The sequence below is a fragment of the Perissodus microlepis genome, chromosome 2 (genome assembly GCF_051167445.1).
Source record: "Perissodus microlepis isolate ML-2025 ecotype Zambia chromosome 2, ASM5116744v1, whole genome shotgun sequence".
Lineage (NCBI taxonomy): Eukaryota > Metazoa > Chordata > Actinopteri > Cichliformes > Cichlidae > Perissodus > Perissodus microlepis.
This window is the reverse complement of record NC_140462.1, coordinates 27493162-27520464: the sequence shown is the minus strand read 5'-3', so window position 1 is coordinate 27520464 and position 27303 is coordinate 27493162. Positions and strand designations below refer to the sequence as shown.

The 27303-nt window shown below is 41.4% G+C and overlaps 1 protein-coding gene across 1 annotated transcript; it reads left to right on the top strand.

The window, feature by feature from the left end:
- The first annotated feature begins 75 nt into the window (after positions 1 to 75).
- spry1 (sprouty homolog 1, antagonist of FGF signaling (Drosophila)) lies at positions 76 to 4255 on the top strand. The gene is made up of 2 exons (XM_084954031.1): positions 76 to 656; positions 2227 to 4255. The coding sequence occupies exon 2, from the start codon at positions 2277 to 2279 to the stop codon at positions 3357 to 3359; it is 1083 nt and encodes a 360-aa protein (XP_084810157.1). The 5' UTR covers positions 76 to 656; positions 2227 to 2276; the 3' UTR covers positions 3360 to 4255.
- Positions 4256 to 27303: the final 23048 nt, after the last annotated feature.

Here is a 27303-nt window from a genome sequence, read left to right as displayed (position 1 = left end):
CTCGTTGAGTCAACGTTTGCGTTTTTAAAAAGCCGTTCCACCTTAACCAGTGCACACATCTCTATCGCCCGGCCTTCCACATCTGCCCAATGAATCAGGAACGGATGCGATGTATCCTTTTTCAGCGGAGTGGCTGGCCAATGGGAGTTGGATTGTCGAGCAAACACTAAGCCCTGAGCCCCCATTCATCAGTGCTGAACAGGCCCGCAGAGCAGAAGAGAGCACACCGCTGTCTGCAACATAACGACGCTTTTGCACAAGAGCGCAGATTTCCCGCAACAATAACTAACAGCCAGAACTCAAATACAATTCTCAGCAGATACGCGAGGAGGAGCAACTTTTGGATATAAGCTCGCGCGTGTTTATTTATTTATTTTTTTTCCTCTCAGCCTTCTTCATCAGAGCTCCGCCGTGGATTTACTTTATCTTGGGACAGATGCACGCGTAACACACGCTGAACTTTTCAGTACGACTTAACCGAAAAAAATAAATAAAAAGGGAATAACGCAAAGGGATACATTCGCACTTGGATTAACAGACTGAATGTTATGCATTAGACCTCATAATCTACAGCTGGACATTGCCCCTTCCGTTTGGATGGAGTTTTGGTAGATTATTTGGTTGATGGATTCGACGCTATGGATGCTTGCATATAGGTATGCATCTTCTTAGTGATTTTACGCTTATTTTGCGCATTTTGCTTTGGTTTTAGGGCATTTGTTGCCCGATAGTAGGGCACGTAGCTACCTAGAAAGCGCCGCTGCAGCAATAAAGTCCAAAAGTTTTGCTGTGCGCAAAGACTTTTCGTCTTATTTTCCATGTGTTCGCCATGAAATAAAGAATCCGCTGTGGGTTGAACTGATCGCGACTACTTGGTGAAGTTGATGGATTTCCACGCCAGTGTTGTTCCGAGGCTGTGCTGTAACAAACACCCCTCCCCCATGGCAGTTGTTTTCATTCATAAGTTTTGCCCGTCTATTCGGACGCGTCCTGTAATGTCTCTTGATCTCCGGCTCTGTGGTTTTTATAAGATCCTGTTTTTATTACTGCAAACAACGCCTTCTCATGTGAGCGCGTTCTGTGCATATGATCCTATTTAAAGTGCGCCATTTGACGCATAGACTATTAAATGTATAGAAAAATATTTTTTAATATAGTTGAAACGTGAGTTTGTTTATGTGCAAAGCCGCAAAATCGATCTTTCTGCTTTGATTGTAGTAGTTTTTATTTTTATTTAATCGTCAATAGTTTTAAGGAGCCCTTCACGGGACACCTAGGCTTTATGTTTTTGTAAACTGTAAGTTTCGGCCTCCTGCAGGTCGGCTGTGCTTAATAACATCCCCAAAGACTCAAGTTCAAATTCCTAATCGTATTCCTATAAATACAAATACGACATATATATATATATATATATATATATATATATATATATATATATATATATATATATATATGTGTGTGTGTGTGTGTGTGTGTGTGTGTTCATATTGACTTCAAAAATTGGGGGCTTCTCGGCACTGAAATAAGGTTTTAATCTGACGACTTTCGAGCGTTTTTTAACTGCCGTCTATATTTTGTCGGAACTTGATCTGACCTTAGTTTTCTAGCTCTACTTTTGTCCCCGTTTCCCTGAAATCCTTTTTGATGTAGTAATAGAATACTAAGTGAGGCAGCTCATTTAGTTCCCTTGGATCGTGTCCTCGTTTCGTCGCCGCGGTGCATTTAAATGTTAACTAGTCATACAAATGTAAATGAGCAGGGGAAGTATTTGTAGGGCCTGCTGAAGTTTAGATGTGTGCCTGTTGGGGAGGAAGGTACAAAAAGTCTTGTTAATAGTCAACTTTTTCCCGGGTTGCCTCACTTAACGGGATCAAAAGTGACATATTGTCATGTTGACAGGGTGAAAACAGTTGGTCTGGATTAACTATAAAGACACCTGCAAATATTAAACTAGCCTGCACAGATTACTTATTTGTCATTAATTTATAATCACTGTTCAGCATCTTATGTTATAGCTGTGCAATAACTGCTATGGTATGGGTCAAGAATGATTGTAATGATATATTAGTATTATTTCTGAATCCAAAAACACTTGGGATTGTGTTAACCCCTCTTCCATCAGGACTGTGTTTCCTAGAACAAGGATTTTTTTTTTTGCTTGACTGTTTCTGATCATATCTCCTGCCTCTTCCTTGTCTCTCCCCCCCCCCCCCCCCCCCCCGGCAGGTTTTCCGATGCATGTCCACGGTGAATGTCGGAAGTGGTGATTCCCCCAGATGGAGCTCCAAAGTCAACATGGCCCTGGCGGTTCATTAGTGGTGATCCAGCAGCCTTCCCTAGAGAGTCGGCAGAGGTCGGATTACGAGCGGGAGTTCCAGCATGCCGGCATTTTCTCTCTGGAACAAATCAAGGCCATCCGCTCTAGCAACGAGTACACTGAGGGACCCTCAGTGGTTCGGAGGCCCCCTGCACCCCGGATGGTCTCCAGACCCCATGAAAAGCAGGAGAGGACTCACGAGGTCATCCTCGTCAATGTGAACAACAATTATGAGCACCGGCCATCAGGTCACCACCATCATGCGGGGGGCAGTGTGTTGGTTGGGGGACAGCAGTATGGTGGGCCTCGGGCACCAGGGCTCAGCCGCTCTACTAGCATAGGAAGCGCCGCCAGCTCAGGGAGCAACAGCAGTGCCTCCTCTGAGCAGGGACTCTTGGCACGCTCACCCCCCACCAGACCTGGCATTAGCTTACAGCATCACCACCGAGTGGATCGACCTGTTCGGACTCAGCCGAAGCCCAAGGCCCTTTTACAGCCCCAGCAGGGACCTCAATTTTACCAGCCTCCACTAGAGGCTCCACTCAAGCCCCAGGGCAAAGGGAAATCAGACTTTTCTGGCTCTGGCAACGAGGTGGTGGCTGCTGCTGGGCACCAGTTCATCTGCGAGCGCTGTGGGAAGTGCAAGTGCACCGACTGCACAGCACCCAGGAGCCTGCCTTCATGTCTGGCGTGTAACGGCCAGTGCCTCTGCTCTGCTGAGAGTGCACTGGAGCACGGCACGTGTATGTGCCTCGTTAAGGGCATCTTCTACCACTGCTCCAATGACGATGAGGGGGATTCATGTGCTGACCACCCCTGTTCACTGTCACGTTCCCACTGCTGCTCTCGCTTCCTGTGCATGGGATTAATGTCGGTACTCTTCCCCTGTCTGCTATGCTACCCACCTGTCAAGGGGTGTCTGAAGGCATGCCAGGGTTGCTATGACCGGGTTAAGAGACCTGGCTGTCGCTGCAAGAACTCCAACACTGTGTATTGTAAACTGGAGAGCTGGGCCCCACAGACCCAGGAAAAGCCTTCCTGATCGCTTCCCAAGGTCTCAGTGATTGCCTGTGCACAGGAGACTCTAGAAACGGATCTTATGATGACAATGATAATGATAGTCACAAATTAATGTTTATCAGACATTCTGAGCACCTCCCATCCACCTCCCCTCCTCGCTGCAGAACCCTAAGGAGCTAAGCAAAGGAGTAACGAAAACCACTCGATTATTTTTAGTTTTATTTTCTCTGGATCAGGACCATGTTTTTACAGACCAGTGTTTGCCTTAACTGTTTCTATGTCTATCCTCAGCTCCTCATTAACACTATTTTTATATATATATGAAAAAGTTTTTCTTCCGTTTTAGGTAGGCACTTTCCTCCGGGTCTGTGTGCCCGGTGGGATCTGCCTCTCACCAAATCTGTGAAGGACGATCTACTATAGGGCAATTATGTAGCTGTTACCTGGTATTCATAGCAAGCAGGTATGTTTGAGTTTATTGGTTGCTACCACACTAAAACCGTGGTTTCTATGCTCATTTTGCATTAACGAAAGCACATCCATCTCATAGTATTCTCCACTTGGATATGTTTCTCTCCTTCCACCCATCTGAACCTTTCATACACATTCTGTGGCATATTCTCCGATGTTTTTTGTTTTCCTTTTATCTTGTGTAAATTGTATGTTCAAAAATCCATAAGAGGAATTCTGGCTATTTTTTAAAAGAAAAAAAATGTCTGTTAAACATTTTTTTTGTTAAAAAAATATTTATTATGTGAAGCTCTATTATTTTATGATATTTATTGCAAGAGACAGTCTTAAATTTACTCATGTCTGAATATAACAAAATATCAAATACTTACTGAAAAATTAAAGGGTGGCACAAAAGAAAACTATGTTAACTTTAACGCAGAAAATATATTAATTAATGAAAAAATAGCACTGTCTGGTGTCTTGATTGCCCTGCTGAGAAGCAGTAACTAAATCTGATGGATGGCCGCTGGCTGATTTTTAAGGGAATGTGGGTCTGTTTCTTAAGTTGGGAGTTCAGTGGTGAACAGCAAATCACTGTTCCATGTGTGTATGCATGTGTGTGTGTGTGTGTGTTCACGCTGGGTGTGGAATTCCTGTTTTTTTTTTTTTAAAGCTACAAGTAGAAACAGCTTGTAGCTCAAAATGTGACTGTTTACATTCTTGGAGGGCTTCTTTGCTGCGATTCTCCTCGGTAACCTTGAAAGCTAAACAATACAGGTCATTGACATGATTAGCCCCGAAGCTGCTAGCATCAACAGTCTCCGCGTTTTCAGAGTGAGTTATGCTCACAGGAAGTAGCTCTCCCTCTAAACCCCCCTCTCGTCTCACCCGCCAACAAGTCACCACAAAACTATGTACTGTAGTTTATTCCCTGGGCTTTAACGCAGCCAGATCGGGATGTTCCCAAACTCCCAAATGGTCTCCGCGCTGCAAACCCAAGAGTGTGTGCCATCAGATATGAGAGCGGTCATTACGAGTAGCCGGGGCCACCTGTTCAAAGATAATAAACCGGGGCTATCAATGCTGGGCTTTTATGGCATGGTTCCTGCACTAAAGGCAATGACAGGGGCCAATCCAGCCCCCACTGTGACCCGCAGTCCCCCATTTGGCCAGCTCTTTTTGTCAGTGAATTTATCACGTGGGAAGTCCACTGAACCCCTCCACCCCCACCACTGACACCCGTGCACTTCTCCACCTCCGGGCCCCCAAGGGATGAGATCATCACTTTGAGAGTTGGTTGGTCAGCCACAAATACCAGCAGCTGGGGAAACACAAAAGGTGAACAGGAAATTCTCTTGGACAAAGGAAAAAATATACAGCAGTTTAAATTTGGAGAGCTGCAGCGTTGGCGACAAAACAACACAACCGTGTCTATTATCAGCTACAAGTGATCGCAGTGGCCTTGGTTGCTGTTTGCAGCAGGCCTCGGATCTTTGGATTATTTAAAACGTCTTCAGCTAAAGTAAACTCGAACCCACTGTTAAAGCTCTGGCACTTTTAAGGAATAATTATTTAAGCGCTTTAAAGACGAGAAAAGTAATAGTAAACTCACTAGCATACAGTCTTATTTTAATCATAAGTTTACATGAAAAAACAAAACACAAAACATCCCTTCAAGTTGGTGGTGAGTACTCACCGGGCTTTTCTTGGTGGAATGTACCTTTTGTTGCTCTGAGTAGTTAGGATTAGCGATTTGTCAATTTCCTGTTACCTTTCACAGCTGCAATTTGAGCCCTGTTTGCTCCTGGCCCTTAGATGATAGCATACAATAGGAGGCCTCTTTTTTTCAGGTTTCATTATCGTTCCTCACTATGGATGAGGGGGATGGAAAAGATCTACACTGTATTCAGAAGGCGGTGAACAGGAAGACAGTGTTTACTTGATATTTTCCAGCCTAAGCCAAATAAGGCAACAGATCCTACTCCCACCATTTTCAGAACTTGGCTCTGTTAAGTCCGCAACACGTCTCTTAAATCTCTGATCTAATCAGCTGAGGTGTCTAAAATAACATTCAAGGCCCATGAATGGCTTCTTTCACTTTTCAGTCATCCTGCCACGTGAACTGCTCCGTAACTGCGTCACATTTTACTCGTCACACGACTAGCACTCCATCGAGAAAAAAAAGACATGAATTCTGAGTCAGTATTAAGTAATTCAATGGCAAAAATGGTAACAACCACCACCCCTCCTCCTCCTCCCCTTCTTTGCACTTGTTTTAGAGTAAATTTAGCTGCTCCACACACCCACGTAATGCTATTTGGAGTTGTCAGGCTTGGCGGGTCCCAAGCTGCAGCTTTGGGTTTTTTTGGGGGCCATACAAGTGCAAACATGCATGACTACCAAGTGAGTCACGATGGAAGCTCCAACCCACACATCCTACTGGGACGGTCCTTTTCTTAGCCGGGGCACTGCTGCCGGCATGGTCACAGTGGAGCAGGATATACTCTATAAACAGTCATCCTCCTCCACAGCATTCATCACCAAAAGGCTTGCTTCAGCTTTCCTCTGCCTGCTCATCTGGTTTTCATTATTTCCCCTCATGGCATATAAATAGAAATTAGCAATCAAGGGAAATATGGGGGTGGTGGATGTTGGAGGGGAAGGCAGGTTTTTTGGACTTCAGCATGACGACCAAAGTTTATGGAAGTTATCTCCTCAGATATTTGGTTTTTGTTGATCTCAGAGTCCTGGATCGACATGTGAGAGGGTTGAAGTGTTTAGAAACTGCTCCAACATCCACACTCAGCCGCCGCAGGATTAAAATGACAAAAGAACGATATTAGGTATCCATAAAAGATTTCAGTGCAGGTCCCGATAAAGTCAGAATTACTAGAGTTTACTGTATCCAAACACGGGGAAAATACAGTATATTGTTGCAGTCAGATGAAAACCTTTCCAAAATATAAACATTTTAGTAAGCAGCAATGTTTTTGCTTTGACTGCCATGTAGTGCTGACGTGATAAAAAAAAAAAAAGATTTGGAAGAAGTAATTTCTTACACAAAAACTTGTGGTTCTTTAATTTAACCTAAAATTCCCCAAGCTGAAGATGTGAACCTTTCAGCCAACAGATAGATATTAAAAAGCCAGAAAAAGAGACTTCTACTTAAAAGAAAATAACTGCAGTTACCCTGCTTGACCTCTATGATGGTGCCAAGCAAATCTAGGATATGTCCAGAAAGATTAGACAATACGACATTTTCTCATTTACCCCTTTGTTGCGCTTTGTCATTTATTTTCCAAATGACACATCCACCTGGGAGATCTGAAATTCACAAAGTAATGAGAGTAAATAGGCTTTTGTTTGATTGTGGCTATTACTTTAAAAATACACGTTAACATTTTAAAATGGGACCACTTTGTCCAAACAAATAGTCCCCTAAACAGTTTCCTGTTTTGAGCAGCACACTTAAATGTTAATTCCCTGTTTCAAATTAAATCATAAGTCACAGTGACAACTGTATTAAATTCTGGGAAAGTTAAACCAAAATAATCCAATTAGCAAGAAAGACTCTTTTGTATTGTGTGGCACTAAGTAAAACTACATTTAGATGCTGTTTCCTGTTGGTCAGATGACCAGTGCAGCACCTATTTAGCGGGCTCTTCCCTCATTGGGAGCTATAAAGGGCCTGTAGGTACAACCCAGTGTTTTATCAGGTGTTGGACTATTGAAGACGGATGTGTTTCATTGGGGTTTGAGCCCTTTTAAGCACTTGCTTCTGGGTATACACACACCCACAGGAACTTAATGTAACCCCCACCCCTTTAACTTAGTACGTGTCCGTGCAGCATCACAAGCCATCTGATGCCTCATTCTTAACCGAGCCTCCTTCCTGTCTCTTGTCTTTGTCTACTATTTTATGGACAAAGACCAGCTGGAGACAGTGATGTCTATCATGAAGGAGGAGGCTGATGGATCAATACAGTGTAATGCGCTTGGCAATCTTTCGGTGAGCTCCTTTTGAAATTAATGGTTGGCATAATTTTTGCTACAGACTTGCTCTTGATCAATGGTTCCTATTGACTCATCAGTATTCCAAGTGTTTGCAAAGCTAGCGCAAAAGCCTTTGCCAGTTCTCACAAGCCCCAATAGACTCACTTGTGATTTTGTATTCCGCTCACTAATTAAATCAGCAGGGTGTTTGTCTCGCTGTTGCTCTTATTGGAGACTGTTGTTAGAAACAGCAGTTGTCAACAGTCATTAGATCTGATCCCCAAATGTGCTCACAGCGATTCAAGAGATAATCAAAAGACTGTAGTTTATAGCCAGGGATATGTGAAAATGACAGCAACAGACAAGAATGATGAAGATCAGAACCTGCCTTACATAAAAATCACCTCCACAAATAAAAGATCACACCCTTGTTTCTCTTTTTACAGCCCCAGGGGACAATCTTGTGTGTTGCATTCCAGGCCCCCTACAAGCACGTTTGTTCTGTTTTTCCCCTTTGATAGCTCAAAAGAAGGCCAACAAAAAGCATCACACATGAACATCAAGTACATAGTTTGAAAGATAAATAGATTTGTGTGTATTTTTCTGCAAGGAAGAAGAGGAAGCTTGCTCTTTCTTTATCCCCCTTCCCTCCCCCCTTCTTTCTCTCCCTTTTTTTCAAGATTAGACTGCATCCAGACAGATGGTTCCCGTCTGCTGGCTTTTTTCAATTCACTTCCTCTCGTCACAGACAGCCTCTCTTCCCCCCTCTGCCCCCCCCCCTCAACGGCTCCTCTGTTATGTGGCTGGAAATAATCTTTTATTGCCCAGTTGTTCGGAAGTGACCTTCTGCCCTTGATTAGATAGGGCCAAGTCCTATCACACGATTGTATTTGAGCTGGCGGGACAACCCCCACACCCCACACACACACCATTCATCCCCTCCCACAGCCCCATCCTTTACCCAACCCCCCCATGCCTCTCATACTGCCAGGACCTTGGTGATCCTGTATGAGGGCACAACAATGGGGGGCTTTAGTCCCGTCCGGCTCTACTCGGCTGGGGGGCAATAGGGTGGGGGTCATGAGGGACTTTCATTTTTTTTTTCATCAGTCAACCAGTCACTGAGTGGAAGTTGCAGCCCCCTCGTCCCTCCCCCCTCCCCCCTAAAGCATCCATTCCATCAGCAATACGATGGTTAACCTCCCAGTTGCCGGATGTTCACCCTTTGACCCTTAAAAAGCCTCTTCCTCCTTCCTTTCCCAATGACCCCCCCTCCCACCCTTATGAACCACTCCAGAGATAGGCTTTAATCTCCTACACTATCAGTGGACCTTTGAGGCTGCTGTGTGGTCGACCAACAGGTGGGCTTGCTGAGATGTTTTGATCTTTGTGGAACTTGGGATCAGGCAGGTTTTGATCCCGTTTCTTAGAAATATCCAGTTCTAGTCTGAAGAAGATGAAAATCTACTAAAGCAAGCAGTAATCAGTGGTTTACACTCTGACACAGCAAATAAAAGTGAATGTTAAAACACAGGGATTAACAGACAGCCTCTTCCTCCTGGGACTGTCCAGCTCCCCCTGCGCTCAAGTTCAAGAAAGACTGTTCTCTCATATTTGCTTTACATCTGCAACAACATCCACTAATAGTATATTATAAATATTTGATGCAGACACATCATTTTGATGTTTGAAACGATTGTTTGAGCAGGTCTTAGGGAAATTTAGGAAATAAACAGGTGCTGATGGGTTTACACTCATAGAGCCCGGAGTGGTTTACAGTAAGTTATATTTTGTCAGGCTGTTTCCTTTGCTTTAATTTTTTTTTTTTTTTGATATTTCAGTGACATTATTTAAAAGTGTGGAAACCTTATCAAACACTACAAATCCCTCCCACACCTCAACCCCCTGAGTACAATTTAGGTAGTTTCCCAATATGAGACACAACATGTACCCACAACGCCGGCTCTTTTTCCACTGTGGTTGTGCTCTTCAATTGTTTAACCTCACAAACTAGTTTAATTAGTTTCAACACAAGCCTAAACCACTTGGTTATTATATTTTTTAAAGGAACAAATCTGAGAAAAAAATCAACTTGTGTTTTTTTTTTGTAAACTCCTTTTCTAATTTTAGTGGCAGTTTTATAGTCATGCCACAACTTCAGGTAAAAAGCAGCCCTTTTCTCTCTCTCTCTCTGCTGGCTTGTTTGTTTCTTGTGCTCTTGAGCTGTAAACCCATAACAAAAACCTCGGTGTCCAGTTTCATTTTGTGAACCAAAGCCAGGCTGTGAATAGAAGAAGAATAGACAGGAAGACAACTCTGATTACCTCTATAAAGGAGCTGACCTCACGTTCCTCTCTCTTCTACCCTGTCCTCCCTGTCTCTTGCAAAAAAAAAAACTTTACAACTGAACCATTTATCTCAAAGCTGAAATTCTAAGGTGTGCAATATGTGCAGAAAACTTGATATTGAACTAAAATGACTCAAATCCCTCCCCTTGTTTTTATGAACAGCATATTTAAACCCTTAAAAAGTGATATGTGACAGACAGTAGTGCTGCATCTAACCTTTCTAGAGGTACAATCACAGCAGAACAGATTCCCACACCACTGTTTAAATCAATAGTTGCTCGTCAAAATAGATGATAGAAGATTTGCATTAAGTTCCTTTGAAATACTTCAAATAATTGCATTACTGACTGTTTACAGTCAGCCTATTACAGTGATCGAATCAAGCCCAATGGAAAGATTGAGGGCATCTGTTTGGCAGGGGTCTGCACTCCTCCCTCATCTGCCTCCAGGGTCTCCAAACCCCAAATCCAGAGTGGGGGTTGGGGGTCTTAACAGGAAGCTGACGAACCCTCCCCTCCTTGAAGGGCTGGGGGAAAAGGGCCTCTAGATCAAAGAGGAATCACACAGAAATGGCTTATCTGTTGTTGATTTTAAGCTTAGGATAAAGCACTGGGTTCTAGAAATGTGTCAAGGATTTACAGAGCTGGACCACTGAAGCTTCCACTTTCATCAAGGCAATTTCTTTTTCCAGATCTCTGTGAATGTGGGGGGTGTTCATGCAGAGTGGTGAGGGTTGCTTTCAAGCAACAAATAAGTGCAGGTGAGGAAAAAAAAGGGTCAACAAACATGGCAAAAGCACAAAGTTTCCACACTGATAACCAAAATTTTGATTTATCTGATTCTATCTTACAGGTTTGCATCCTTGTATGTATTAAAAAACCAGTAGACATCAATAATTTCAACTCCCATTCTGTCCAGTCTTTAACATTTCAATTTCAAACCCAGCAAGAGGCGTGATTCTATCTCCATGTGTTTCAATGGCACTATTATGCCAAAGGGGAAATTGGACCTGCAGGCCAACCACTTTCTCTGCTGTAGATCTTATTAAGTATGTCTCTCCATAATACAACCCAGCTTGACTCTCCGAGACCACACCCCTTCAGAGAAGCAGACCTGTCAGTCACAATCCTTGCAAGGCTCTGAAATGGTTAACTATTGCATGATTGGCACCTAGCAGAACATATACAGGCTCTGTGGGAATATACAGAAATGCTGTTGTACCACCAGGAGAAATTCTTTTCCACCTCACTGCCTAGCCAGATTGTTGTATGTGCAAGTGTTAAGTTGCGGAGGGGCGAAGTTGGCTATTTTCTACACAAAGCAGTTTCAGTGTAGCAAAGCAAGACGGGATGTTGACCATTATATATTCAGAACCACAGTATGCAGATATGCAGTACTGCACACCATCCTGTGGAACAGATAAAACGCCTCGGTGGATTCCAAACTCTCTTATTGGACCCAAATTTCCAAAGTAATTTTCCTTGCAACTCAAAATTGTTGTTGTAGACTACTGTGCAGGCCGGTCTGGTCTTTCCAGGTTTTAGGGGAGTAAATCAGCAGCAGATAATATGTTTCAGTTGGCTGTCCTGGCAGCACAGGGCCTCGCGAAAGTTTGGCCCGATAAAAAAAAGGCAGTTTTAACATTTCATACTAAACTTTTCTTTCCAGAGTATTTTAGGACTCATGCTAATTTCCCTATTTGCCATATGTCATGTTGTGGCCTGCACTATCAGCTAGAAAAGCAAAGCATATTTTTGGAAGACTGTGTTATGCAGATGTGTTGTGGTATCTTTCTTTTATCATAGATGTATGAAAACTGATTTCTGGTTTCTAACATTTACAGTTCATGGATCAAAAACAAAACAGACAAAGACACCTAGCAAAACCATTCTCACAGGTAATAACATTGCTTTTTTCTAACCAAGACAGACTTTAGCCAAATTTAGCACTACTTGATAAGCTATCAGATCGCAGGATTCACGTACAAACTGTAATGATATGGAAGCAGATGGCTGAAAATGTAACCAAAGCCAAGTGCCAGAAATTAAATTTCCTTGAATGGACCTAGCTACTGTGATGCTAACCGTGAGTTTTGGACTCCTCATTATGAAGCCTCAACATCAAGCATCATATTTATTTTCTGGGGCCATAAGTGAAGAAACAAGTTATTAGCTAACATTAGCAAAGTTGGATGGTAAGCTGCAAGTGTGCATGTGTAATGCACAGACCAAGGCATCAGCCTGTTAGTGCTAAGTGTAAGACTACTAAAGTACTAGAATTTCATTCACCAATGGAAGTTGCATCCATGTTAAAATGCTCAGTGTAGCAGTGAAAATAACATGTTTACATCCTGTTACCAGAAATTATTTTGGTTTCTATAGATATCTTCCGTTGTACTGAGGCTTTAAGCTATCATTATTAGGGACCAGGTCACGTTGTGTGCTGCAAAAGTTGCTAGCTACCTTCTGGGCATCACCTCTGAGGCTAATTAATGCCACTGAACTGGACTTATTAACAATATTTTTGGCGTAGCAGTTTTAATACACAAGTCTGACAAATTTTATGGATTGTTGTATGATCGACTGTCCAAGAAGACTGTGCATCAGCAGCTAATTACACAGGTAGCCGCTTCTGTGTGATGCACTCATACATTCTAAAGACGACCTTGAAATATTGGCACTGCTGACTCCAAAAAACTTGAAAATTGTACTCAACAAACCAGTGATTGATGTCACAAGGATTGAGTTCCACAAATGTCTTTAAAATCTTGGATTTATAATAATCCTAAACCCTACTTATACTTTTTGTTCCCTTGGGAATCAGTGAAAAGCAGATGGAAAGCTTGTTCCGCAGGGGCCTATAGTGCTCTTTCTTCTTCATCTGCATCTTTTCCAGGGTCCTGCTCAGGAGATGGCCAGCTGTGGAGGCTGTGTGAGAAGTTGAAAGGAAACTTCAGTTGCCCTGCGAATCTCGCACCATCACTCAGGATAAATCAAAAGAAGAACACTTTGGTCAAATAAAGGGAAAGCGAGAGAGGAAGAGAGTGAACGAAAAAGTGAAAACAGCTGTCTGGAAGTGCCTCATCATTACGACAGCAACCACGTTCAAGTTTAGGCACAATCAAACGCTCAATTAGCTTTTACAGGAATATCAGAGATGTTCAGCCAAGGTTGATTTTTGAGGGGAGTCAGGGGCCCGAGTCAGACAGCTCGCTTGTATTTGTGTCTTTAAAAAATATATATAGGTATATGAGGTGTAGCTAGTGTAGACAACAAAGGCTCCCTCTAATTCTTTCCCTTCCCGAGGGGGTCGAGAAAATACTGCGCCCACATCAAGCCTCCAGACGTACCCCCACCGTGCTATACAGGTGCAACTTTAAACGAGCTCACACTAAAGGAAGGCTGGATGCCTGCAGTTAAAAAAAAAGAAATGCTTCTATGTCTCCTCTTAATGTTTTTTCCCCTCACTTTTCTCTTTATGGGATCACTTTTATGTCAAGGAAATATTTTTGTTGCATCTGATGCCAGGTTAATATGAGTCTGACATATGCATTCCCGGACAGTAGTTAATTTGAGTTGACATGCAACAGATATTAAGGAATGCAAAAGTCAGATTCATATTAACCTGGCATCAGATGCAATAAAATGCTTTCCATAACCTTAAGACAAAGGATAAATATTATAAAGGAATATAAAGAAATAACTGGTTTGAAGTTATTTTGTTATTTTTAGTCATTTTCTATAACTCTTGGACACTGAGCTGTATTGCTGTAGGAAAAATGAAAATCAGAAAAAAAGATGCAGAAAGAACATTTTATTTCCCCAAAATATTGTGCAGGACTGAACTTGACCCACAAGTAGACATTCAAGAGCTGAACACTAAACAGAGACGGTCTTCTACAAGTGCTCTTCATCACGCTTTCCTCAGATCTGTGGACGTGCTGGTTGATGATGTCAGTCATGCTGCTCTCAGTTATTCTTTGGACTTTATGACTCCGTCTGCTATCTACGATCCAAGCTGCAGATAACAAAGTTGTTATGTTGCCATTAAAGTGGCAAGTAAATTTTCCTGACTAGATGAAATTGAGCTTGAATGCTAAAGGTTTCTGCTTTTCTCTGACTCTGTACCAGACATGTCGACCTGGTATTGACCCAAATAGGTCTATAAACTAGATAAGTTATCTTGCATCCTCAGGAAGTACACCTTACCAAAGCTATAAGACTTTACAGGTCCTAAAAGTGAGTAACATTGCAGAAGTCATGAAATGAAAGCCAATTTTGCCTTGACACCTGTGATTATAAATTTCAATATTATGCTGACAGAATGATTTGCTTCTGTTAGTGTTTTTCCAGAAGATATTAGGAGTAAGTTCAGATGAATGTATCTTAAAAGACCCCCACGATTTTTTCTGGTTTGGTACTTTTGCGGTTTGTAATCCTTAATCAACAACAGGAATACAGAGTAAAATTAAAATGTAAAGAATATAATAAAACATAACTTGTTTTTGGAGCTATGATCACATGCTAAATTCAGAATTTGTTTGTTTTTTCTCAAGGATCATGATTTATATATAAGTACTTATTTCATGTTAGTTTAACTTATTTAGCAGTTCACTATTTTCCAGACGGGAAGCACAGTTGACAACTGGACTTGGATGTTAATGAGACCAGCTAATCAATGGTCAGCTATTATTCAAGCAAAGGTCACGCTCCCTGCAGAGGAAGTGCACCGCTATCATCAATCTGGTCTGAAGGGCTTGCATGAGAAAGGAGCTAGAGGTCGTGGGCGGGGTTAAAAGTTTACTGCACTGTAGGTGTCAAACAGTGCATTCAGCCTACTATCTGCATGTCAATAGAGCCTGCTTGTTGACATGTTATGTTCCACTTCCACATAATCCTCTTGTAGTGTTTTGGTAATGTATCTTTCCTTCTTTTCCCCCATTTTGACTTCCCTTCCTCTGTTTTGATCAACTTTACAGTCTGATTCAGGAGAAAGGAAGGGAGGGAGGTCTGCTGGTATAGGACTGGGTGACTGGGATGGTGGCGTAAAGGAGGAGGAAGACAAGGGGGGCAAGACACATTGAGTTTGCCCAGTCAGGCAGAACGATCGACAGGAAGCCAGGCAGGAAGGAAGACGAGTCTCTACCCATGAAATGCCATTGTTTATGTGATGCGACTTGAAGCAGCCAAAAGTGACTGATGGTGGGCTCCTCTGCTGCTCTGGCCCACTTCGTAGTGGCTCTAAACACTCAGCCTGCGGATGGAAAATACAAAAAAGGAGCTTCATGTTTTTATTTTTTCAAATGCTGCAAAAAGTCTTTTATTTTCCCCTTGGTAAACCTACCACATTGAGTTGACCCAACAGAATGTAGAAGTACTTCTGATTGCACAGGTGAATGTGTATGTACAGTTTGGCTTCACAGTGCGTTGCATGAGAATAATGAGAATTATGTGTGTCCTATAAAGAAATAATGAAGAAAAAAAATCCTGTAAAAGCCAATAAGACTAAAATATGAAATCTCAAATTCAAAGCATATGCCTTCTGAAATGTTTTAAACTTTGGAACTAAATTTTGCAGCATTGCTTGACCCACTAATGACCCCAGCTGTTTTACTAAGTAGGCCATTGGCAGCATGAAGACCACCACTACAAGTCCAGTTATTATTATAATTTTTTAAACCAGGATTTGAATGAAATCGTTTTCTTTCATTTGAGAAATATGAAAAGTCAAACCTATCATCTAAAAAGGTTCAAACTTTTCTTGTTTTGGTTAATATTTTGTATTTATATTCATTACTTGAACTTCTCTACTCCCTGATCAATTCGTCCAAAACACAGCACAGTCAGGCCCTTTGCACCTTTTACCAAATCAAATAGCTTCTTCTTCAAAAAGTGACGCTCCATTGGTTTACATAGATCAAAAACAGCATCATGTGTATTTGAAAACAGGAAGAACTACAAATGTAAACATTTTATTCTACAATCAGTTTGTAAAGTGACTGAAAGACCACTTGTTTCCTGTGGAGATTAGTGATGAAGGACATTAGCAGCTCAACGTGGCAAAGACCAAGGAACTGATCGTGGACTTCAGGAAGACCAGGAAACACTTGACCCCTGTTTCAATCCAGGGGGTCAGTGTTGACATTGTGGAGGACTATAAATACCTTGGAGTACACATTGACAATAAACTGGACTGGGCTAAAAACACCACTGCACTTTACAGGAAGGGCCAGAGTCGTCTCTATTTTTTGAGGCGACTGAGGTCCTTCAACATCTGCCAGAAAATGCTCAGGATTTTCTATGAGTCTGTTGTGGCCAGTGCGATCCTCTATGCTGTTGCATGCTGGGGGAGCAGGCTGAGGGTCGCAGATGCCAACAGACTTAATAAACTAATCCGTAAGGCCAGTAATGTTGTGGGGATGGAGCTGGACTCCCTCAAGGTGGTGTCGGAGAGGCGGATGCTGTCCAAGATAAAGACAATGTTGGATAACACCTCCCACCCACTCCATGACATGCTGGTCAGTCACAGGAGCACGTTCAGTGAGAGACTGAGATTACCGAAAAGCACCACTGAACGACACAGGAAATCTTTCCTGCCTGTGGCCATCTCCCTGTACAACGCATCCACTTAACACACTGGTTACTGCTACAAATACACGTTTCTTTTCCAGCTATTTATTTATTTATGAGTGACTTATGTATGTATATATATATATATATATATATATTATACTATTCTTAGTTAGCGTATTGTCTGTCTTGTCTTAATGTTGGTTTATAATGGAGCACTGTAACAAAAAATAATTTCCCCCAGGGATTAATAAAGTATTCTGATTCTGATTCTGATTCTGATTAACCTGAAATTGCTTCACAAGGTTATTTCACTGGGAGTAGTGGTTTTTATCTATCAACAGCCAACCTCATTGGGATTCTTTGTTTTCCCAGTGATGTCTTTAAGCCTGTAACAGTTTCACCTGTTGATGATTTCAAAATGGAAAAGAAATTGACTCCAGATAGTTAATCCTTCCAGTTATTTCCAGCTTTCAAGATCTCAGAGACAGCTTGAAGAATGACTGCACCTGCGGTACTGCAAGACGTTTAAGAAAGTTGCACTCAGTCGTGTACAACAACAAACAAACCAATACAAACTTTTGTTACTGTTTAACAGAAGACATGCAAATATTGTATGTTTACAGGGGTGAGGAAGTTCACCTAGGCCTTCACCTGGACTGTGACAAGAGGATGAACTCTCCTGGTTTCCATCTGCTCACCAATCCACCTTGGGAATGTTCTTTTGGCTCCATCAGCGCTTGGCCTCATCCTGCCTGACTGAAGATCAGCCAGATAATGTTATCTCCTGACCAATCAGATGCCTGGATCCCTACCTCATCCCACAGGTAGGCTTTCCAACAGATGAGCCTGTAGAAAGAGCACTGCTTTTATTAAGAGCCAACCAATAGGAGAGTCGAGATGTGATCCAGCATTAAAACCGGGCCAACCTGTGTTTTGTGGTGTTTGCTGAGGTAATGCTGTGTGGGGATAGCATGTCAGTGTGCATACAGCTCAGTTTTCTTTTCAGTGCTCTGGCTGTGCATTTTGATTATACCAGTGATGTTCTGAATTTGTTTACAGAGCTGTATCTACTTTGAAATATCTGCTTTTGTAGGTTCTATTACCTAATCTAAGCTGCGTTTGAATTACAGCTCAAAAGATACTATAATTTCATTATTACATTAGCTTTTTTTGGGTTAGGTCCCAAAATCAGCAGCTGAATCCAAAGAATTTCCTGTAATTACGTGTAAGCAACCGCTCAAAACACGCAGATCCTTATTAAAAAGCACGTCTGATTTTGTATTAGCAACATTGGTGATTTTAGCTGGTTTTCCAGTCTCTTCTTCTGAGCTTTGCTTTTGATAGTGTGTTGTATCTTGAGAGTTTGAGAAAGATCCACTTTGTCTTGCTTGTTTGAATGTTCTTCCCCCCCTTGCTTTGTCCAGTATTGTGCAGCCTCTCCATCTGGCACCCAAGCAGTATAACACATCATAAAAAGTATTTGCTAATAATATTTCACCCAGGTCACTCTTGCGAAACACTAACCATTGCAGTTTGCTGTAAAGTATTGGACTCTACTCTTTGGAACTGCAGTGAGAACCTCCCTCCCTCCTCTGTACTACCTCCATTACCTTTCTTGTCCTCCTCCTCCTACCTCTGTGTTCAGTGGGGACCAAACAGACTGCTTGTGTTTGTTTCCCACTCTGGTCTTTCCTGATTACGCGACCAGGCAAATTCCGGTTGGCTCTAATCTCGCTGTTAGACAGCCACTGCATTAACTACAAAACCCATTTGACACACATGCTTCCACTTTTCCGTTTGTTGCCTCCCCCTGAAGTCTGCTTAATTCGTACAATTTCGCCTTCATTAGGTTGCATTTCAAGCTGCGGGGCACAGGTAATGCGAAGCATTTCCCCCTTCAAATTGTAGGCCCAAGCTTTGGTTGCTAGGAAGTGGAAGAGCCTCAATTGCAGCCATTTCCTCGCCAGTGTACCGAAAGGTCCTATTACAGCGTTTAGGTCAGGGCAATTGGTGTCATTACAGGCAGCCAACTTCCCTCCACCAAAGTAATGAATTAGTCCAAGCTATTTGGTCTGTATGATTGCAGTTGCCAGGGGAGATGAGTATGAAGTGGGGGGATAATTATGGCATGTATCCCTGAGCGGATGTGTGCCGGTGTGGGCCAACCACGAGGGCGGTTTCCACACTTGTGTAATGGCTTAATGTAGCTGCTGACAGGCAGCTGAGCAACATGGAAAGGTGCTACTGTGCTCTGCTTGTGGACTGTGACTGACATGCCAAACCATGCCAGCCTGTTTTAAACCCGCGGATCATTTACTTTAAATGACTCAGTGCACCATCCAAGAGTCATTTCTGCTCAAAAATGTTCATAAGGGATGAATAAAGTTAAGTGGCTGTAATTGTTTACAGAACTTTTTTAAGGTAATTTGTATGGTAATAGAGGGTAACTCTATATTATCAGTTGAGTATAAATTGTGCTCAAACTTAATTAAGAGCTTCAGGTCTTTACAAGCTGTTGAGACAGACAAGGAAACCATTAACTCTTGGAACACTGATAAATTACCTCCACAATAAAACAATAGTGAACTTTGATTGCATGGGCCATTCATAAAAAAGCAGTGAAAACAATAACCAGGAGGCGCTATTTCATTTTACACGGGCAATTCTGAAGGGGAGGAGGAAAGCATAAGTGCTAAATATGCATTTTGTATGCACCAAGGTTTTTGTAATACTTAAAAATAAAGAAAAATATCACATGAAAAATAAGCTTTAAGAAATTTGTTTAAAAAAATAGAAATGCAGATTTTTGCAGCTCAAAGTGGAATAGCAAGTGCCATGCACGGGAGGTGGGTGGAGGGGTGGTTTGGGGGCGGGTGGGGTGTGGCGGGGGGGCCTTGTTTTCTCAATGGGAAGTCGAGCGCTGCAATAGGAACCCTGCCAAAAAAAGGCTTCACCAGACAAAGAGACCGGTAGGAAATAATGCTGGTCGAGGCTTGTTGGGCCATCTATGGGCTTCTTTCCAAGCCGCTGTAACCAGCTATAAGTCTTTTATGGGGACACCTCTGAACAGGGGGCCCCACCAAGGACAGGAACTTTTACATTTCTGCTTGAATGAGACCTCAGCCAGGGGCTGAGTTCAAAGTGCACTTTCTAGTCATTTGATTTAACTACTGTGTATTTGATAGGCCGGCAGTGAGGCACATGACCTGAGGTTATACTCTCTGATTTTCAGTCCCTTTTTAAGAGTCCAGTCTGGTGGAGGGGGGAATGGGACAAAGCATTGTAAAATGTGATAGTGTTTGTGTGTACACACACACACACACACACACACACACACACACACACACACACACACACACTCATGCACATGCACATGCACATTTAATTTCTGGCTCTCAACCATTCCCTCTGATTTCCCTCTCCATCCTGCAGATCATATCTCATGTCAGCAAAAACAGAAAAAGTGCAGCCTGATTATTTCTCAATACAAACACTGTGTGTCTGCTGCATCCATACGGCTGTCGTCGTGTAACTCACAAAGTTTCCCTTTACTAATCGTGAAAATAAAAAAAAAATCTTGCTTTTCACAAACATTGTTGTTTTTGCACTGCAACAACAACAAGGTAATTTTTAAAAGACACTTTGTTTTATTTATAATTTTTCTTTAAATGCTACTCCCACTTTTAGCTACAGATAGATAATGCCTTTGCAGAAAAGTCCAAACTTATCCACAGAACCCCTTGAATCCAATCCGACTCTTTTTACACAGACTCTTCGTATCACAAGCCCACCATGGTTTTGATCAACAGATGAAAGAAATTCGGATTTACTTATAAAAAAAAGCTTAATGCTCCAGCATAGTTACTGTAGTTTTCCTCTGTGGAACGGGCCATTTGCAAAGCAGCTATGTATCTCGCAAGCGATCAACACTAAGCCAAACTTTCTTCCTGTCTCTGCTGGTAAGCCACTGTTGGTGGTATCCTGCCAAATGGCACCAAAGCAATGGAGTCTGCACAACGCCACCTGGTGGTCCTTGACTGGTTTTAGGATTTGGCCAGAACTGTGTCATCATCAACACCCATTCACCTTTAATGAATAGTTTTCAAAAGCAGTTTCTACTGAAGACAAAAAAAAATCCTGGGAACTTTCTGACATGTTTAAAAAGTTTTCTTTCTGTTGATTATGATAAAAATACAGTTATTATAAATAAGTATATTTTTTAATCATACACTTATCTGCCTATTTATTAGGTACACCTGTAAAATGTGCTCCTAATGTAATACAATAGCTCTGCAATAAATGAAAAGTTTTTTTAATTAAGTTTTTGCTGATCTATGTTTACTATTGTGTAGTTGAGGTGTTCCCATGTTTAATCCACCCCATTAATATGCATGAATGCAGCACTTATCCATGGGGCACTGGTGCTGTAGTTCTTATTACAATTATCCAAATCCAAATCCTATTTTTTCTTATTTTTTTCTTACTGGTCTGGTATGTACAATCATTACTAATAATCTAAAATAATCTGAACATAAAATCACTGGACTCTTCTGGTGCTAAAAGCACATTTGGACCAATTTTAGTTATCATAAGACCCTCCCATCCTCTGCTCCAAATACACTGAATCAAAATTAATTATTCAAGTCAAGCTTGACTTTGTGTCTTCCTAACTGCAGCCTGTAATGGATGGTGTCTTGTGAAGGTTAAGCCATAATTCAGTGTGCGACGGAGAATTTCTCCTTCCACCTTTAGAAAAGTGCATGAGGTTAGTTTGACAGCTTGATGGATGGTATTTTCTGTACACACTGGTTGTGGAATAAGATGATTTCATGTGGTTGTGAGGCCATGTTGTTATTGTTGCTTTGGAGTGCTGCAGCAATTAGTACAGTCACCCATTACATTCACTATATGATAGGGCTGCAGAGTGTCTAAGTGGGTGTGTGCATGTGAAAAAGAGTATGTGAGTGTTTCTAGACGTGAATGTCAAACCTCACAGGACATAATTTTAAAACCGCACTTGTAGTTTCACAAGTGTACTTTGGCAAATGTTATAAATGACAAGTGAAATATGCGCTTAAGCATTGCCAGTAAACAATTCGGAGCTGTTCAGTGGGGGAAACGACAGAGAACCCAATGAGTTATTGGATTTCATTTTGGTGCATGAAATTAAGGATTGCAAGTATCTACTCCCCCAATCAATCAAAGCAAAAGAGGATTAATCCAGTTCAGCTCTTTCAAAAAAATTATGTCATCACCATGAGGGACACACATTGCCAAAAAACAAAAAAAGTTGTTGTTGCCAGTGAAACGGCAAGGATTATTTTATTCAGAAAGAAAGCAAAGACTTACAGGGAAGCTTTTAGAAAGCATCTGATCTGAATGATGATGTGACATAAATGTTGTTTCATGTTGGGAGAGGATCGCAAGGACCATCTGTGCATAAATGTGTGACCCATACCAAGCCTAATACTCTGTCCTTCAGTATGTCGGGGTTCTGCCACTTGTCTAGACTATACTAGCCTCATGACTTCAGGCCCTGATGATCTATCTTGTGGGTCCAACACTCTATGGGAAAAATACTGGATGATATACAGATGGTCTCCAAAGTCCATCAATGAGAATATGAGGACCCCAGAATTTGATTTGGTAATTGCCTGAGTTTTTCTTGCAAGATCAGCAAGTCAATTCTGACACTTATTCTAAAAAATATCAAAATAAAGGGTAGCTTGGTTTAAGGAAAAACTGAAAAAGAAAACTTGGTACAGCATTAATGGTGCTAAGATGGTGACTCCTAATGACTTTCGGTTTTTAGAATATAAACAGTAGCTCATAACTTTGAGTTGATTATCACGTTGCCATGTTGATAAGCTAAGCTAAAATGGCAAGCCTGGAAAGCATTGTGCCTAATTAGTTGGATTGGAATGTGTAGTTACTGTAAGCATGCTGACTAAAACAACTGCAGTTAGAATCATATTTGGAAGCTTTTGTTTCACTTTTCTTTCATTAGCTGATTAGTTTTATTTTCTCTTTCCTTTTACTTTTCCATTCTGTTGCTGTTTGGTTATTTTTACTAACTAAAACACACAGGTTTAAGTTTAGGAAAAGCCTAATATGTGTTTTTTGACCCCATACATTAACCCTGCATGTGCACAAGTGACATTTCTTGATAGTTTTGTGTCACGGCACCAATGCCAAAGAAATACCTTGTGTGTATCCCTGAAATATCAGCTGCAGCTTTGACAACATCAACACTATATGAAAGATTCCTGTCAGGTGTTGTTATTTACACTGAAGCACCAATATAATATACTGCTGTTGGTATTCTCAAAAGCCCAGACTGGTTAATTAAAAAATGGAGGGATTTTTAAGAGAAGTATGCATTAAACCATTTCACGATGTGGCAAAACACACATAAAACTGCAAGGCAATTTGACATGTTGGTCAGATTTCAATTTCTGCTGAATGCTTCTTTGATCATTTATTCACGCCTTACTATTTGAGGCATTCTGTTGAATAAGATGTGTCTGACAGTCTTACCTACTCTTTTCATGTGTCATGTCAGTCAAGCTTGTGATATTTTTCCACCAGGATGCTCATCTTTCCCCCAACTATAATTAAGGCACTAGTCACACAAGCCTAGAGACTGGTTAGCAACTGCCTGGCAATCATCCGTCATTATGGAAAAATGAATATTCCCTGAATAGTTGCGAGTGATTCCAGGACACTGTTAAAGCTCCAGTCATGCGGGCCTAGAAACCATTCAGTGATGCCTTGATAACCACTGGTTGTTAGGAATAAACTTGTATTCTCCAGCCAGATTTGAGTGGTTGCTTGAGGTTGGGGAAATTGGTTGCTAAGCGGTATAGGGTGCATAAATTTATGGTTTGTGTTGCACTTTTTAAATTTCACTTTCGCTTGATGGTCAGTTAGTAAGTGTTTGTAGACAAGTCTGTGTCTTCCATGCAAACCAAAGATGACCACACCCATTTTCTTGTGACCAAAGCAATCACAAGGAACTTTTTGATGAAGTATCCTCTTTGCAAACAGTTTCACAGAGTGACAGTCAGCCATTCCAAGTAATCACTTGCCACTGAGGAAAAACTCATTTTCAGGGGTCGCTAACCCGTCTCTAGCCATGTTTGTCCAAACTAAGGTAAACTAGTTTGGTTGTCTGAGCAGGTGGTATAGCTACCTTGTTTTGTTTACTGTACAGTGATGAATTTCATCATTTAGCTATGAGGACTTGGTAACACGAAGAATAGAAAGATTATTTAGAAATATAAGATTAACAAATAATCGAGTGAACTATTCTTCTGATCCAACTTGTTCTTCTTCCTCTCCTTCTTCATTCCATGGCCCTTGCACCACTCCACCTATCCTTTAGTTATCTGACACTGCAGGAGACGCCAGGCATTCAGGGCATTCTTTGTCCGTGGAGAAAGAAGGAGGGAGACAGCGAGTGAGGCAGCGAGGGGGTGGGGTGCAGGAGGAAAGACAATGCGAGAGGTTCCACTCTGTTCGGTTTCAATAAAAGCCCCCTCCCAACACTTTTCACACACACACACTTCACAAGCACCTCCGGGCTCAAGGAAGGGGTGGACTTGAGGGCAGTGAGGCAGTGTGGAGTTAAAGGAAAGGCGGGGGAAAGAAAGAAAATGCACCCCACTACCAACTCCACTACCACCCGCCCCTTTTCAGTGTTTAGTGGGATGCCAGCATGTCCCGAGCCCCGTTTTTCCCACAGGGAGAGAGGAGGAAAAACACTGCTCCTCACAGACCCCACCTCCCTTCTCTGTATTTGACTTTGGCATCAGAAGCCATGTGGTTGTTGTATTTTATTGTTATCCTCACCTGTTCTGCCTTATTGCCTCATATTTGACCTTCTCGTTGTATTATGTCTTTTGCTGCTTTGAATTAATTCTTCTAGTTTATTATTGTACATTTGTAGTTTTGGCTGTGATTCCTTTTGGATGAAATTGTACCACCGATTAAGATTTTCACATTTAATCTCTCAGGTGTGGCCACATTTGGCTTAACATTTATAAAGGTGGTTTAGATAATTTATTATACTGTTGGCTAGTTTACAACTAGAATTTAGAATTTACTTTGGATGAGTTAAAGTTGTTATTAACAAAATAATTTATGGTCAAGACTAAATTTTTCTATAAACCAAATTCCCAAATAATTGCAATTAAAAATAAGGTGACTGTGTCAAATGTAAATAAAAGCAAAATGCAATGACTTACAGATCTCATAAACCCATATTTTATTCACAACAGAAAATAGAAAACATCTTAAATTTTTTTTCTTCTTTTAACAACAGCCACTAAAGGCCTGGGAATTGAGGAGAACACCTTTTGGGAGCAGGATATAGTCACATCTTTTTAATCTGCTATAAGATCCTAGCGTCTCAACAGTCTTGGGTCTTCTTTGTTGTATTTTCTGTTTCATGATGCTCCAAATGTTTTCAATTGCTGCATGTTTCCTCTTCTACTTTGAAGCCATACTGTGGGAATAGTTTCAGCATGTGTCTAAAATATGCATGCCCTTTCCTGAGAAAACACATCGTGTGGATGGGAGCATATGTTATCTAAAACTTAAACACCCAAGACCTAAACCTGTCTATACTTTTCAGCACTGATGGTGCCTTGGCAGAGATGCAAACTGTACAATGTACACGTACAGTGACAATAAAGGGCTATTCTATTCTATTCCATTCTATTCTATTCTACTCAAAGATACTAATGAGCCCCTGTATCATCGGAGATGCAAGCATTTAATTGAGGACTGATAAGCTGGATGGGCCCTATTTTCTTCAGTCCAGAGAATATGGTGTCAGTATTTTCCAATAAAGAATTTCAAACATTGATTTTTCTGACCACAGAACAGTTTTCCACTTTGCCTCAGTCTGTTTTAAATGAGACTTGAAGACCCAGAGAAGATGGCAGCATTTCTGGATCATGTTCATATATAGCTTCTTTTTTGCAGGTAGAGCTTTACTCTGGATTTGTGGATGGCACTGGGAACTGTTTTTGCAGAAAGTGGTTTCTGAATGGGGGTAAAGGGTGATTTCCATGACAGAAATATATGAGTTTCTTTCTTTATTGAATGCCTGAAGATCATGGACATTTCTAGAGATCTCTCTAGAAGTCAGGGCTCTGGCTGGGCCATACTAGGGCACTCACAGAGTTGTCCGTAATCCACTTCTGTGTTGGCTTCGCTGTGTGCTTAGGGTCATCATTCAGTCTGACCCAGTCTGAGGTCCTGAGCACTGTGAAACAGTTTTTCATTGAAGACATCTCTTTACTTTGCTCTATTCAGTTTCCCTTCAGCCCTCACCAGTTTCCCAGTTCCTGCTGCTGAAAAAACCCCTCACAGCATGATGCTGCCACCACCATGTTTCACTGTTATAATGCTATGGGCAGTTAATAGGCGGTCCCTGGGTTCTTTCAGACATAACATTTAAAACTGCCCAGATTGGTTGAGGGTTGCAGTGACTGACTTTCTGGAACTTAGTCTCATTTTCAAACAGGATTTCTCAAGCTCATTTTGGTTAATTGGGTTCCTGGTCATTATAGTGATTTTTCCCAATCCTGTCACTGAGCTCTGGAGCAGTTTACATGACCTCATTGCTTGTTTTTTTTTTCTCTGATGTCCATTACCTGCTGTGAGGCCTTTTATCGAGAGGTCTTTGTCTTTCTAAGTCATGTCCAGTCAATTAAATGACTACTTTTGTCACTACTGGATTTCAATCAAGGTATAGAGACTTCTCATAAATGTGATGTTTCAGTTTTTTCACTAAAAAATTCTAAAATTCTCTCATTTGTCATTATAGGGTAATGGGTGTAGATTAATGTGATAAAAACACATGTAAACAATACTTTCTGAAGCCATCGTATAGGTATTACATACCTTAGCTTTCAAGACTATGTCACAACTGCATAGCACATATTTAAATATAATGAAACTGAGGCCTCTACAACTCTACAACCACCACAGACATACAACATAATCATTATTTTGCTTTTGCAGATTTTCATAATCTTGGAAGAATTATTGATGGAATACCACATTTGGTAGGTTCAAGTCAGTTTGCCGTCTCTCTTCCCTGTTAGCCATAATAGTTAGCTGATCAGTTTGTTCCTGAATAAAATACTGTATAACAACAGCAATCTGATGGATTAAGATGAAATTTATGTGATCCAAGTGCTTGCTGAGTCATCAAGCAGCAAATAAAAATCCCATGTAGGGCATCGTTCCAGTATTGTGTCTCAATATGAAATGCTCCACGAACTGCAGTCTACCACGGATGTTTACTTCATGTAGCCACTGGTCATATGTGTGGAGATTTTGAACTTCCTGTCATTTGAACACAATTACTTTATTTAATTTGCTTGTACAAATTCCAAAAACACTATGAAGCTTTGAGGAAACAGTCCAAGAGTGTTTACTGTTGTTCACATTTGTATAAACAGTGTGTGTGCACATCTTTGTGTGTGTTTTAACATCGACTATAAGTAAAGTGACCAGCCTGCGCAGTAGAGGGTTTTTTTTCTCTAGATGCATTTTACTGTGTGAGTGAAAGAAGCATTCCTATTTT

Coding starts and splice junctions, on each gene's coding strand:
- spry1 (XM_084954031.1), top strand. CDS start 2,277: ATGGAGCTCCAAAGTCAACATGGCCCTGGCGGTTCATTAGTGGTGATC.